We start from the raw sequence: 15,944 nt of genomic DNA, 5'->3' as shown, positions 1-15,944 counted from the left end.
ATTCTCTGTGATTCCCGCCAATTCAGCAATGCGTGATCCCTGTGCGCGACGCACTCAAGTCTGGGATCCCAGACTTTTGCGTGACACGCAGTAGTTATTTGCCAGAAGTCGCCATTCCACCTCCTTCATTCCACCATCTACTAGTGATAAGACGTGTTAACATTGGCGTATCCAGAAAAAAATCATGGGGGGATCATAACATTGACGTAGGAAGAACCTAAACTTTTGGGGGTCATCGGGGGGCGTGGGGGTATTGAATATCCTCCACAAAAAGTGGTTCTGTGGGCTCTCCCCCCGGAAAATGTTGATGATATATCTTCAAATTAAAAGATACTACATGTTTTTATTAATCATTCAATATTCTATTACAATAGAAATGGTACCTGTTTATTGGAAATAAATCATTCGCAGTGTACGGTACACAGATTACCTAATTAAATTCATTACATTATTCATCCAATTCATTATTACCAGAGAAATTGTACTCATTTTATTGGAAGTAAATCATTCACAATGTAAAAATATTCCTTAATTTAATTTTCCTTGAATTGAGTAAATTTACTGTGAATCGTCTTTTTCAGGCGTTTTTGCACTGGCGGCGGACGAGTGAGCAAGGCAGGAAGCTCTCTGATTGGCTGATTGTCAGCTGATTGGATTGACGTTCGGGAATCAGCTGGTATTCCATTCATACAATCGGAGAGCTTCCTGCCTTGCAGAGTCGTCCGCTGCCAGTGCAAAAAACGCTACATGTGGCTTGACCCTTATTCTAAATTAAGACTCACTCTACAAAAAACAATTCATGTGGCTTGACCCTTATTCTAAGTTAAGACACACTCTACAAAAGACAATTCAGAAGTTGGATAGTTTACTAGAAGCTGAATTTATTTCAAAAATATGACAATGAAGATTATTCAACTCAATAAAAACTAAATTTCGATTTCAGATTCGGGAAGTATGAAAAGCAGCATGTTCTCTGGGCCAAGCTCGTTCTTATCGACGGCTTCAAGTGCTCGCCCCGGCGCCACACCGGTTTCCGCATCGTCAGCGTCTTTCAGGTAACATTTATCATAGCGTGAATATTGGCATTTCAAGTCTCTTCAATTAACTGTTCATTCCCGTTTAAAATAATCAATTATATTTTATTAAGCAAGAAATTATATTTCTCAATAATTTTATAATGAATTCTCATTTATTTTGTATCATGTAATTACAATTGATTCACACCTGCACTCAGGATCTCCTTTGCAGGTTGTTATTAAACTTTATTGTTGATAATAATATAGTGTATGTAAATTATGTATCTATTTTGAAGAGACAATAAAGCAATAATAAAAATGAAATATTTTGTTAGTTAATTATATTCTACATTGTTAAAAGACGATCTGGCAACAGGGCAAAGCAAGAAAGAGATGAATGAATAAATGAATTTATTTCCTTCTCAAATTACAAATTACAAAAGTAGAAATTAAATAGTATCTTGGAAATTATACTGATCACGTATCCAGTTGTGTGATCAGATAATCAAAGTATAATTAACAAGGTAAGAACATTATCAACTTAAATAATAAATAATAAAAATAAAAATAAACTTGTATGAAAAAAAATAAAAATAAAAGCTGTGAGTCTAGTCTAGGTGATTAAGATTGCTAAAACAATACTGAAACTACTGCCTGTAGCGCATGATATAAAAAATCAAATAAATTGAAACAGCCCAGAAAACCAAAAACTTGAATAAATGAAATGCATTTAAATGTAATAATTAATGTAATTAATATAATACCGTACATGCCTTAGTGGAATAGTGATTCAATTGAATAATAATATTTTTATGAGAATGGTGCCGTTGAACAATGCTAGCTCAACCTGCACCATTATCTAACAACATTTCTAACCATCCAAACGTCGTTCACTGTAAATAACCAGCTCTTTGCTGTCTCACAAAAGATAATATAGGAATCACACCTTCTGAATTCAATTGGCAATTTATTGTAAATATAAGGTCCTAAGTACATAAACGAGTGCCTAAAAATTTCCCTGCTCACCTTTGGTGTCCTACATAGTAGCTGGTTAACGCTTCTCATATTGTAATAAAGATTTCCTGTACCACAGTTTCCGCTTTTCAAATAAAACAATTTTAAAACTTTAAAAACGAATAAATTTTGGATAGGCATTATTTTCAAATTAACATACAAAGGGAAAGAACTCTCTCTTACATTTTTAAACATTATCAATCTTACTAGCCGCCAGGCTCGCTTCGCTCGCCATATCTGTCTAGCCAGGGGGCTCCGCCCCCTGGACCCCCGACTGGATCATCCAAGAATGAGATCAGCATTTGGGCATTTTTATTATATATTAGGACAATCCAGTCGGGGGTCCAGACTAAACGGCTGGCTAAACGGATATGGCGAGCGAAGCGAGCCTGACTGCTAGTAATATAATATTCCCAGGATTGAAGTAGCAGTGCTTAATCAATTTTTCCGCGATAAATGCATTTAAATCATCAACTTGGTGCCAACCTAACAAAGTCAACTCAACTTAATGCCAACCTGACAAAATTATTAATTTAGTTGCCAGTTAACAACTGTTTCGAAGAGGTACTCTATCTAGATTATAGTTCTATAGTAACATATGATATGGAAATTTCAATTATAATTAAGAGATTGGGAGAAGAAGAATATACATGCTAAAAGACGAACTTTAAACCCTTAAAAACAACCATTAGAGTTAAAATATTGCCAAAAGATTTTTTAGTGCGCCTCTAAAGGGACATACCTACCAAATTTGAACGTTTTTGGTCCGGTAGATTTTTAGTTATGCGAGTGAGTGAGTGAGTGAGTGAGTGAGTCAGTCAGTCAGTGAGTGAGTGCCATTTCGCTTTTATATATATAGATATAATGATTCTGGGTTATCTTAACCTATTAATAATAGTTTTAAAAGTTCCACCCCAACATACCAAACCATACTGTAATTGAGAGTGTATGAGAGCATAATACAATGTTTTCATTAGCTGCTCATCGCAGATGCTTCTCAGGAAGATAGCGCTATCCGCTCTGTTAAATGATAGACAAGGATAGAAATACCATTGCTAATCAAACTCTGCCGTTATATATATATAGCGACTATACTGGTTCAAGCAAGTCTTTTTGATTGCTCGCTGTGCAATTTATTTATTTATTTGTTGATACAATATTACAAATCATATGAATATGATCGGGATAGAACAACAGGCTTAGCCCAAAACTATTCTGTTCCCAAATTTTGATAAATAATAAAATGTCCGAAAAAATAGGTTATGTTCTTTCTGAGGAAAGTTAAAGTTCAAAGCTCTGAACAGCTCTCAAACTCAAAGTAAACGAGGATGCCTCCTCAGGCCACGATTCCATAATTTATAATTGATTGAACATAGGCGAAGTATGTCCTTCTCAATTGGCAGATCGATGGAACCTCTCTCAACTGCCGAAAGGCATATTTATTCATTTATTACACTCTATAATCACAATATCAAATTAATGATTGGGCGAGAATCAACAGTATAAACCCAAAACTGTTTCTCTCCCTAATTTTGATTGAAATAGTCCAAATTAGGTTATGAAAACACTTTTATAAAGATCACAAAAATATATTAGTCGAAGAATGCGGCATTTGAGGTAGTCCATATAAGTCCAACAAAGCCTGCTATAGTGGGGTCCACGTTATAATGGCAGTGGAGGAAGATAGGAGAAAAGGGTTGCCTGATCTCTGCCTTGCCACCCAAACAGCTGATACTGGTATATCTAATGAATTTAACTGTTCATCATTGCTGAAAATAGTTAAACATAATTTTTATTTGTCAAGAAAATATATTTTTTAAAGATGTTATGATAAATTTTCGTGATTGAGATAAAATATTTTGTAAATTAGTTGAATTTCTACATTGTTAATAAACGATGTGGCAACATCGCAATGCGTGAAAGAGATAGCGCCATATGATTTGTTGAACGATAGACAAGGATAGCAGAACCATTGCAAATCACACACTGCCATTATAACGTGGACCTCACTATAGCTTTGAAGACACAGAGATATTTGTATTTTTCCACCTGTTCAAGCGTCTCACAATTACAGGTGAAGCTTGAGACACTCTTGATCTGGCATACTATTTTTCAGAAAATATATTGGCAAATACTAAGATCCTTGAGCTCAGGCCCAATAAATACAAATATTTTATTGGCAAGTCGTTTAAAATATAGTTATTCAATATAAAATCACTTCACTCATATGGGCTAATTTATTCAAATTAATAATAGTCTAACAATATAAAAACTTGTAGTACCCTTTTATTGGAACATTTAAATATTTTAAAGTTTTTAAATGTTTGAATAAAAGGGTACTACATGTTTTTATTAATTATTCAATATTCTATTACAAGAGAAACGGTACCTGTTAATTGGAAATTAATCATTCACAGTATACAAACATTACTTAATTAAATTCATGAGTCATCCAATACATTATTATAAGAGAAATTGTACTCATTTTATTGGAAGTAAATCATTCACAATGTAAAAATATTCCTTAATTAACTCATATTCTATTTTGTTTTTGAATTGAGTAAATCTTGAGCATTTTTGCACTGGAGGCGGACGAGTGAGCAAGGCAGGAAGCTCTCTGAATGGCTGATTACCAGCTGATTGGATTGGCGTTCGGGAATCACCTGGTATTCCATTCTTACAATCGGAGAGCTTCCTGCCTTGCCGACTCGTCCGCTGCCAGTGCAAAAAACGCTACATGTGGCTTGACCAGTGGCGAGGCGTGGAATACTCCACCGCAATTGGCACCCTCCCCCACTCGAGTGGCTCCAAGTGGCCTCTTCTAGGAAATGTTAGAAATTGTTGACTTTTGAAACTTGGAGCACCTGAAAATTTTCCTCTGAACTCACATACAAAAGTCAGAGAACTGAGAAGAATTCTCTCCAATTTCACCTCTTGTAAAATTTTTAGTGTATCCTCACTACCAACGTGGATAGACCAACGATGGATAACGGGGGGAAAAACGCGAAAACGACCGAAATAATGGGGACTGATATTATCCACACACTCGATCTAATTAAGGGCAAACATTTCAAAATCAAAATACAAATTAATTGAACCATTTAATCATCTAATGAATAATAAGAGGTATAAATAGTTATTTGTGCAACTAGTGCGCAAAGTGACACAGTTTGCTGCACCGAAAGAAACGTTTACGCCCGAGCCGTAGGCGAGGGCGGAATGGTTTCTTGAGTGCAGCAGAGGAACTTTGCGCACGTATTTCACATTAAGTTTTTCCTACAGTTACCATTGAATATGAAAAGTGGGTAATTATGGGTGAAATTGCCTGAAATGCATCAAATGTTTTTCTGTGTAATTTTATTATTGATAAAAACCTTAATTTATTGTCAAATTGAATAAAAATGTTGTCCTTGGTTATAATATCTAATACTAATAATTTGCGCGTTGTGGTTCGTTGCACCTCTGCTCACTATAGCAGCCACAGCAGTCACTGTTACCAACTTCATTTTGATTTTGCTGCACTGTTGATCCATATAACCTACTAAGTATTTTGCGTTGCCATGTTGCAAATCTGGAGTGCAGAAAAATTTTTCCCGCACTAGAGCGGAAAAGTGATTCTTTGCGTTCTGTAATCAGTGCAGCAATGGCCACTTTTCAACGTAACTGTAGGAAAAATATATTGTGTGCTTGTGTAGTATTGTGAAAAGGTAAGATAAATTAAGTTGCTATTTAACTGCCACATTGTTAGAATTAAGTAGCTAGAGTTGATAAATTGAGGTAACAATACATGGCCGACCTTTCTGTACAACAAGGAGTGTGCGTTCGAAAGGCAGTGATCCGAATGGAATTTCTTCTAATTATATTGTTTACCTCTTCCACTTCCTCCATGGTTCACACTTCAGACTTCACATTCACTACGGTAATTAATGCACATGAAACACTGTAAAACTACGATTACTTCACCAACTCACACAAATAACAGGCTACAGTACACAAATTAGAATAACCTCACTTTTGAAACAATAATATTTCAAATGCGCAAATTTCCGTTAAAGCTTTAGAGACGGTGGGACTTGAGAAAGAGGAGAACGAAGCTACCGAAAACCCCTGACAGTAGCCGAGAATACGTGAAGCCTAAATACATCGCAGCCAGTTGCGATGTATTTCGAGCATTATTCGAATGGTCTGAAACCTGTAGGCTGGGGGCTCTAGCCAATGACTGGAGGGGGACTGGAGTGATCTGCAAGCTTTCTGCGCTTCATATTCATATTGAGCGTCATTATATTCTTATCGGTTTTTTTTTTATTTTGGAGATTTTGAACATAATTTCGGGTTTTGAAGCCTAAAAAGGTACATTTAATGGTTGATATTAATTAAATATTTTTAGTCCAATTCCTCTACTCATCGCCGCATCAAACGATGACCGGACGCCTCGCCACTGGGCTTGACCCTTATTCTAAGTTAAGAATCACTCTACAGAAGACAATTGAGAAGTTGGATAGTTTACTAGAAGCTGAATTCATTTCAAAACTGTCTTTCGAAAATATGACAATGAAGATTATTCAACTCAATAAAAACTAAATTTCGATTTCAGACTCGGGAAGTATGAAAAGCAGCATGTTCTCTGGGCCAAGCTCGTTCTTATCGACGGCTTCAAGTGCTCGTCCCGGCGCCACCCCGGTTTCCGCATCGTCAGCGTCTTTCAGGTAACATTTATCATAGAGAAAATATAGCATAAGAGGATATTTGAATAATTTTATTTGCCAAAAATACAAAAAATGAATAAGTATATGGTACTGCACTTAACTAAAATATACATAAAAATTAGAATCTATCCCATGGTATATAGAATTCATTCAAATTTTGAAAGGTTTTTTTTTAAATTATGGTGTTTTTATCCTATACTATTAAAAGAGCAACTTCAGTTTATATGTTTAGATGTTTATATGTTTGTATTTCACCGGATCTCGAAAACGGCTCTAACGATTCTCACGAAATTCAGAACATAGTAGGTTTATAATATAAAGATTCGATTGCACTAGGTCTCATCCCTGGGAAAACTCGCTGAAGGACATTAAAAGGATAATTATTATTCATCCTTAGAAAAACAGATGGTAATAATTATTTCGTCGTCTGTTGGTGATGGAAGTGAGTGAGCGAGTTCATGTGTGTGGGACTGTGTCAAAATTATGACTCAGCTGTTGAACTTTTGTAATCATTCAATCAGGTACTTAGTGCCGGTTGCAAAAAAGCCGGGTTATTTTCAATCCTGATTAATTCCAGTAGATCCATCTTTTTGAAATTGTCTTCTCTGATTTGGTTCACGTGAAGTTAATCAGGATTAAAATTTAACCGGCTTTTGTGCAACTGGGCCTTTGTGAGGGAAATTTTTGCATTCCTCTGGGAATTAATCTCAATTTACTGTGATTAGATAGAACATTTCTGTATGAATGTTATTATAATTTCTTCTTTCGTAATACATTTTTTATGCTTTTGTACTCCAGAGCGAAGCTCGGAACCCGATATTAAAGTTTAGTTGATACTGTATCATTTGTGGTTGATTGATTGAAAAGTCTTTATTCATAATCATGTACAGGTGCATTAGGAACAGTGTCAATAAAACATAACATAAACATAACAAACAAACAACATAAAAAGTAGTATAAAACAGTCTTAAACCTCCTAACAGTGATAAACAACAGTCACAAACCTACAGTGTGATCTGTGAACTCTTGTAGGGAGTACAGACACAATGATATTAAATACTCCTTGAGTTTTATACTTAATTTTTTGATGTTCTCTATTGGTGATACTGTATCATGTGTGGTGATAGTGTATCATTATGTGTCTAATCTTTTTGTGTTGATACTGTATCATTTATGGTGATACAATAGAGAAAATATAGAATATTAAGAATATATCCAATGGTATAGGGTTTTTATGATTCAAATTTCCCTGTCAACTCAAGCCGATAGTCCTAGTAGTTCTCTTTCGTGAAGCTATGTGACACTGGTAGTAGTAATAATAATAATATTTTATTTTCAACCAAAGTATATCAAAAACAATCAATACAGTTGAAAAACGTCACAGATAAATAACAGAAAATATCAATCATAAAATAAAACTTTAATAACAATTAACAATTCATTCAATTTGCAAAATTATGATGATAATTTTTTCACTCTAGCAAGAATTCGTCAACATCATAGAAAGCCTTGTTACTGATAAAAGAATATTATAGTTTTGTTAGAATTGTTTTTCCTCAACAGTACCTCTCAAATCAGCCGGAAGCTTCGCAAAAAACTTCTGTCCCCTATAAGTAGGTGTTTACTCAAATACACTCAGCCAATGTCTCTCAACTGAAATGTTATTCCTTCCCCTAGTGTTATAGCCATGAATATCTGAGTTAACTTGGAATTAATTCAACTTATCTTTCACATGAAATATTGATTTGAAAATGTACAATGATGGAACAGTTAAAATACTTAGGCTACTGAAAGACTCCCGACATGTCTGTGGAAATTTGAGCCCCTCCAGGTATCTAATTGCGGACTTTTGCAAAACAAAAATTCTTTGAATGTTTTGCTTCGAGGTACTCCCCCATAATTCAATGCCATAAGCAATGTGGGATTCAATCAGTGCGTAGTAGACACTTTTTGCTGTTGTTTTTAGGCACCCATTGTTTTAGTCTCTCATACTGTGCTGTTCCTACACTCCCACCTGGCCAAAACAGTAATAGTAGACAGTAGTCGACACTCGACAGTAATCGGCTTGAGTTAACAAAAATCAATTAATCACTAAAAATTGCAATTATATGAATACTTCAACATTTCGAGATAAATTATAGTGAACTCTCAATTATTTCAGATCTGGTCCAAGTAGCCTCAACTCATTCAGCTCACAATTCAACAAGATGTCAGCAGAAAATGCTCCAAAGGTAACTACAATATTCATCTATCCTTCTACCTTCACTTTTCAGATTGAATTTCGTGTATCATTTCTATTTTTTATAAAATTACTCTCTATCTTTTCAAGGGTGAAAACATGGTGGAGCGGCGTAGCTACCTTCAAACTTGAGAGTTTTATAAATGAGATATTTATTTGAATTGTTTAAAATATTTCGCACCCCTATGTTTTGACCCATTAAATAAATGCATTATTTTCAAACTCAAGCTTGAAGCTCCAATATGTTTTCACCCTGACTAATAATTTATTTTTCCTACAGATACCCTGAAAAGTGACCATTTCTGCACTGATTGCAGGCCGCAAAGAATCACTTTTCCGCTCTAGTGCGGGAAAATTTTTTCTGCACTCCAGATTTGCAACATGGCAACACAAAATTGTTAGTAGGTTATATGGAGCACCAGTGCAGGAAAATCAAAATTAAGTTGGTAACACTGACTGTGGTATAGTGAGGTCCACGTTATAATAATATTAAGGCAACGATGACAGCGACAGCCACCACATGAGTGACAGCCGCCTTCATTCATTTACTACTACATTATTCAATTTTAAATAAATTAAGGTTTTTATTAAATAAAATGATAATGATAAAAATAATACGAACTAATGCAATAATAAATAATACAAACAACAAAAATACCACCTAGTTCAAACATTGAAATAATTATAGAGATCTTGAAGAGATAAACGTTCAAATAAATGGAGTGAATGTTGAACAACCTCTGTCTGTGAAATTTCTAGGTGTCTTGCTAGACCAGAACTTGTCTTGGGATAACTATATTGATCATTTGTGCTGTAAAATATCATCTGGAGTGTTTGCACTCAGGCAGATTTCAAGATTAAGTACTGGGAACACTATCTTAACATGTACAGTATATCATGCCCTCATAATTTCACATATTCGGTATGCAATATTGGTTTGGGGGGGCTTCAGTCTCAAAAATTTAGATAGAATCTTTAGAATGCAAAAGAGAGCTGTGAGAGCGATGAAAGGTCTTAAGCCATTAGAGTCCTGCAGAGGGGTATTTTAAAGATCTAGGACTACTAACTGTGCCTGCACTGTACATTTTCGAAGTGATCATGTATATAAGAGATACAAAATTTATAAGAAACTGTGACATACATAATTATGACACTAGAAATAAGAGTAAATTTTCTGCGCAATACCACAGGACAGCTCAGTATGAAAATAAGCCTTCTTATATGGGTATGAAATTTATGAGTAAACTGCCGTCAGCTTTGAGAGAAAATGAGAATAAGGAATTTTCAAAAAGCTATTGAGAAAATATTTAGCAAATGGGGTTTACTACAGTATTCAAGAATTTATGGATGGAGAATGAGGCTTTTGGGAGGATTAAATTGCAATGTGCATTGTGGAATGTGATGTATATAATATATGTTTATATATATTCCTTTATTTTTTTGACAAATAGTCCTTGACGATTTCCTATACTCTTTAAAGAATCTCCAGGGAGAAAATTTAATCAAATCAAAAATAGTAAAAATAAAACAAATTGGGAATTCAAAATTTATAAAAATTAAAGAATATAATAACAAATAACGAACAAAAATGGTATCAATAGAATAAATAACATTTATAACTGAACGACGTCCCAAACCATAAGCACATCCACACTAATACACCAACTATTTATTTGATCAGATCATGCTTATACAAGATTTAATTATCATTTAACGCTTTCCGGAATTTAGCGCGAGAAAACCAGACGACATCTAGGCGCCCAGACAAGCTGTTATAAGTTCTTTGCATCCAATTTAATAGTGCATAAAAATAGCATTCAATGAGGCATGCAATTTATAGTCTATACAGCTGCTGATTTTTTTCCAAGTTACATTGAAATATTGAATTGCATGCGTCATGGCGTGCAATTTATAATCAACTCGACAGCTGATTTATGAAAATCCAAAATACAAAATGTCAAAAAGCATTGTGTATACATCGACGCGCACTTGAAAAAGGAATATTCCTTCCAAATCACATATAATTCTATCAACGCGTTTGGCCGTAAATGCGTTAACTCACCGCTTCTTTCTTCAGATACCACAACACCGAACGGCAATTTTCGGAGCTTCGTTCTGTGTTACGGCTTCTCGTGAATGGAATGCTCTGTCACTTTATATTATCCTTTCCCCATCTTTATCACTATTCCAAAAGAGAGTGCACCGACATCTAGCTCTTGCTTCTGGTTATTGACTTATGGCTGGAAGCGAAGAGGAGTTGTATTTCTTCTTTTTATAATTACTTACTTGAGAAATGTAGATAATAATTTTGATTTTTGCATGGGTTCACGAACTGCATGACTTTTTTTCTTCTTATTTTTCTATGTCTATCTTTCTATCTTGTTTTTGTAGTAATCTACATTCATTTTTACTGTGCTCATCTATTATAATTTTAGTTTTACATTAATACTTATAGTTTATTCATGTACAGTGCTATTTTTTGCCCCCTGTGGGTTGGGGGAGCTTTGAGCACTACCTCCGTAAACAAAGCCGTAGTGCATTCGTGTGACGTCAGCACAGGTAGGGCTCCTACGCCAATAAAAATACTAGCTGATAAAGATCAGCTGAAATCAACGAATTTTTATTGGTGTAGGAGCCCTACCTGTGCTGACGTCACACGAATGCACTTCGGCTTTGTTTACGGAGGTAGTGGCTTTGAGTCGATCATCGTACTCAAGAATGTGTTGAAAACCAGAATTCACCCACAGTATCTATCCAGGCGACTAAAATGGACCTCAAGGCAACTCCAGAAGTTGCCTTGCCTTCAAACCCACGGGATCTGCCCCATCAGGGCAGTTTCGGAGGGGCAAAAATAAAGCCCAAGAGACAAGACATGGGTGAAACTCCAGGCACAAATGTAGGTCAAGAGGCTAAGTCGAGGGTGGCATTGATACATTTGTAATTCATTAATTTTCATCTTGCTGAGCTGTGTGTTTTTGTTATCTTATTGCTTGTGATCGTAATTATTGTGAATTGGAATAAATGAAATTTGGATTGCATATAACAAACTAGATTTATTCCATCATTATTCTCCATGCTTTTTATTTGCAGACAGTGGTTGACTGTCAGCTGAAAGTGCGCTACTCCGGTGACCCAGGGCTGACCAGTGGCTATTGTCGAGTCAGTTCGGCCAATCTCCACATCGATATCATTCCATCAATTATTGTCACCAATTGGGACGTCCTGCCGGCTGAAACGTGAGTATCATCTCCATTTTTTAACTAGTAGTTCAGAGAACAGTAGAATTCGCTACACTCACTAAAATCACTATTGACACACGCCCGCCTATTCACACACAAAAGCACATACAAATTGGATTTAGAGTATAATGATATAAATGCAATAGGATCGGTGGTGGACGCTGAGAAATAGAAGTTATTTATATTTTTGAGCTAGGATGCACGGTTAAAAAGATAAAAAATCTGAAACTTGAAATGTGGGTCTTGGAGGGGGGGGGTATAAATAATTGAATTAAAAAAAAAATCAAAATTTTCAACATGTAATGTATGAAATAAGACCGCCTTCGAGCTCTGGAAAATAAAAGTTTCCTACACTTTTGAGCTAGGATGCCCAGCTAAAGAGATAAGAAATCTGAAACTTGAAATTTGTAACTTTGGGAGGGGGGATTATCGAATTCTAAATTTTTGAAATTTTGAACATGTGATATATGAAATAAGACCACCTTGGAGCGCTGGAGAATAAAGGTCCTCTACACTTTTGAGCTCGGAAGCACGGTTTAAAAGATAAAAAATCTGAAACTTGAATTGGGACTTGGAAAAAAAATCGAAATGCCAAAAATTAGAAAATTTTCAACATGTGATACATGAAATGATACCGCTTTGAAGAGCTGAGAAGAATGAGCCCAATTTGAACCTGATCTGATAAAGTATTGGAAAGTTAGGTTGATTTTTAGGGTAAAATTTCCGAATAAAGGGCCGCCATCTTGAAACGGGAATGAATTTAAAAATGTTGAATACATACGTTTCTGCGCCTTGTTTCAAAGTACTTCTATACCAAATTTTATCCTAATCGGACCATAACTGCGACTGTAACTGCGGTACAAACAAACAAACAGACAAACGCCGATTGATTTGAAACATAAAATTCGCTTCGCTCATTCAAAAATATACCTTCATGAATTACAGGGCATGGTCATATGGAGAGCCATCTGCAATCCTATTAATCGATCATGAACTGTAGGGCCCGGTCACACAGAGAGCGATCTGCGCTACTGTGGGCCGGTTTCTGAGCAGCCCGGGATTTAGGGTAACCGTCACCTGGAACCATATTCAACCAATCCGTTCGGCCGTTGGATTTGTCGAATCTGCCGGCCGAATACGGTCGTCCATTGGAACCGTTTTTGTTAGTTCAGTACAGTAGTTGGCTGGTTGCCAGAAAGTGAATTGGCAAGCTAGTTAGTAGGGAATAGTTATTTGTGCAACTAGTGCGCAAAGTGACAGTTTGCTGCACCGAAAGAAACGTTTATGTACGAGCCGTAGGCGAGTGCGGAATAATGGTTTCTTGAGTGCAGCAAACGAACTTTGCGCACGTATTTCACATTAAATTTTTCCTACAGTTACCATTGAATGTGAAAAGTGGTTAATTATGGGTAAAATTCCCTGAAATCCATCAAATTTTATTATTATTAAAAAACCCCTTATTCATTTAAAATTTCTAATTAATTATCAATTTAAGCCATCTAAATTCAAAATTAATAGTTTTAATGTTTATTTTGGACTAAAATTTTATAAAAATATTGTACAAGTCAAATTCTAACCTTATCTTGGACTTTGTCACCTATAAATTTGGACGAAAAATAGTACAAGGACTACCTTATTATTTTATTTTTCAATGTTATTACATTAGTGTCATTTACATTGTAAATAAATGAATGAAATTGAATAATAATAATTAAATCAATCAAGGCACATGATGGCAAGGCAACGCCGTTCTTCACTGTCATATTATAACGTGGACCACAGTCAATGTTACCAACTTAATTTTGATTTTCCTGCACTGGTGCTCCATATAACCTACTAACTATTTTGCGTTGTCATGCTGCAAATCTGGATTACGCAAACTAATACTTTGCGCACTAGAGCGGAAAAGTGATTCTTTGCGGCCTGCAATCAATGCACAAATGGTCACTTTTCAAGGTATCTGTAGGAAAAAGTATTTTTCTTTGTGTGTTTACAAAGACTTCATCCATTGAATGAGATTATGCAACTTGAAAGTACCTACTCATTATCAATTATTATTTATCTATTTATTAGATTCCACAATCACAATATCAATATAACACAATTATTCCTACTTTCTAATTCCACATCAGTAGAATTTTCTTCATTTTTCCACTTGAATTCAATTTTTGTTGTTAGAAACCAAATAGATTAACTCATAATTTCCCCAACACATTAAAATAACTGTTTAAATTCACAGGTTATTCAAATCATCATTAAATATTTATTTATTAACTAAATATCAACAAAAGTAGAAGTATTTTATCTTAAAAACTTAAAATGATACTGTTTGATGAATTTGGAGGGCTATTTGAGGATGAACGCTATGACACAATTATAGAGTATGATGTGTTGAATTTTCAGCCGTCATTGGAATAGAGCAATGCTTGTAAAACAACTTTATGACACAGAACAACTTCAAAAAAACAAAAACAAACAAGACTGTGGAACAATTTTAGGTTAGGAACACTAGTTGTTGTCTCAGCTCGACTAGCTAGTTCGGTCGGATAGATCCGGAAAATCCCATTCAATTCGGATCGAAAAATTGATCGGCCGGAGACGGCCGTGCACGGCCGTATGAACCTGTTGCAATGGACCAGCATCTATTCCTTCCTTTATTGGGGGATCGTTCGGACGAGTTCGGTAGTTTTCGGCCGATGCTAGTTCGGACGAAATCGGTTCCAGTGGACGACCCACTTTAGCTAAGTTCTAGACTTTAAACAGCTTTAAACAGAGTCAGAACATTGCTTTCCGAAACGATTCGTAGTCGCACTCCACGTTTAAATTAAATTATATTAATAAATTAAATGTCTCAAATTATAGAAATGAGAAAACTACCACTACTATCCTAATGAAAACTAAATCCTATCGGGCTACTAGAGTATAGTCGTGCCGTAGGCTTTCAAGATTAAGAAGTAATATCGGGGCACCGAGCTTCGCTCGTTATTTTTATTTATTGATAAACAGAACACAATTCTCTAAAATGATCGTGCTTATATTTCACAGCTGGTTATACGTCATCTTATGAATTTCGGGGATGCGATATTTTGATTTGTCACATACTCACTCGCTCACTCACTTTTATACTATCCACAGCTGTTTCAGCCAAGGATAAATTATCCTTCTAATGTCGTTCAGCGAGTTTTCCCAAGGATGAGACCTAGTGCAATCGAATCTTTATATCATAAACCTACTATGTCCCAAATTTCGTGAAAATCGTTAGAGCCGTTTTCGAGATCCGTTAAACATAAATAACCAGATATAAAAATAGCCAGTTATAAAAATAACCGGATATAAAAATAACCAGATATATAAGTACAGAAATTGCTCGCTTAATATAATAGGATTGTTATCTATTAAAAAGTATTAATTTATTGAAATTTATTAGAATGTGTTAATTTATTAAAAAGTATTGACATTTTAAGGTTAGTTCTGTTTACTATAGTATGGTCCACGTTATAATGACAGTATTTGATCAACTTTGGTTTTGCTATCCTTGTCTATCAATCGACAAAGCCGGTGGTACTATCCTTTTCCAGGTCCACAACGATGCCAAGTATGTTTTTGACAGTGTAGAAATATAATTAATTAATGCAGAGAATCGGCATCGCTATTCTTTTTTCTTTATCCGCTGCCATTATAACGTGGACCGCACTATAGACAACACACTTTACCCACTATTCTCAATTGT

General features: G+C 35.3%; 1 protein-coding gene across 6 annotated transcripts in view; it reads left to right on the top strand.

Annotated features, from left to right (window-relative positions):
• Positions 1 to 15,944, top strand: part of LOC111047118 (protein brunelleschi) — a 91,198-nt gene that overhangs the window by 55,411 nt on the left and 19,843 nt on the right. For 4 of the 6 annotated variants that reach the window (XM_039419749.1, XM_039419754.1, XM_039419750.1 and 1 more), the window contains 3 exons: positions 944 to 1,055; positions 8,898 to 8,967; positions 12,066 to 12,211. In XM_039419749.1, the coding sequence (XP_039275683.1) occupies positions 944 to 1,055; positions 8,898 to 8,967; positions 12,066 to 12,211 (328 nt within the window). Of the gene's footprint in view, positions 1 to 943; positions 1,056 to 6,624; positions 6,737 to 8,897; positions 8,968 to 12,065; positions 12,212 to 15,944 lie in introns of all 6 variants that reach the window. The other 2 variants (XM_039419753.1, XM_039419751.1) reach the window with 1 other exon arrangement.

Source organism: Nilaparvata lugens, chromosome 1 (genome assembly GCF_014356525.2).
Source record: "Nilaparvata lugens isolate BPH chromosome 1, ASM1435652v1, whole genome shotgun sequence".
In the NCBI taxonomy this organism is placed as follows: domain Eukaryota; kingdom Metazoa; phylum Arthropoda; class Insecta; order Hemiptera; family Delphacidae; genus Nilaparvata; species Nilaparvata lugens.
This window is presented reverse-complemented; position numbering and strand designations above follow the sequence as displayed.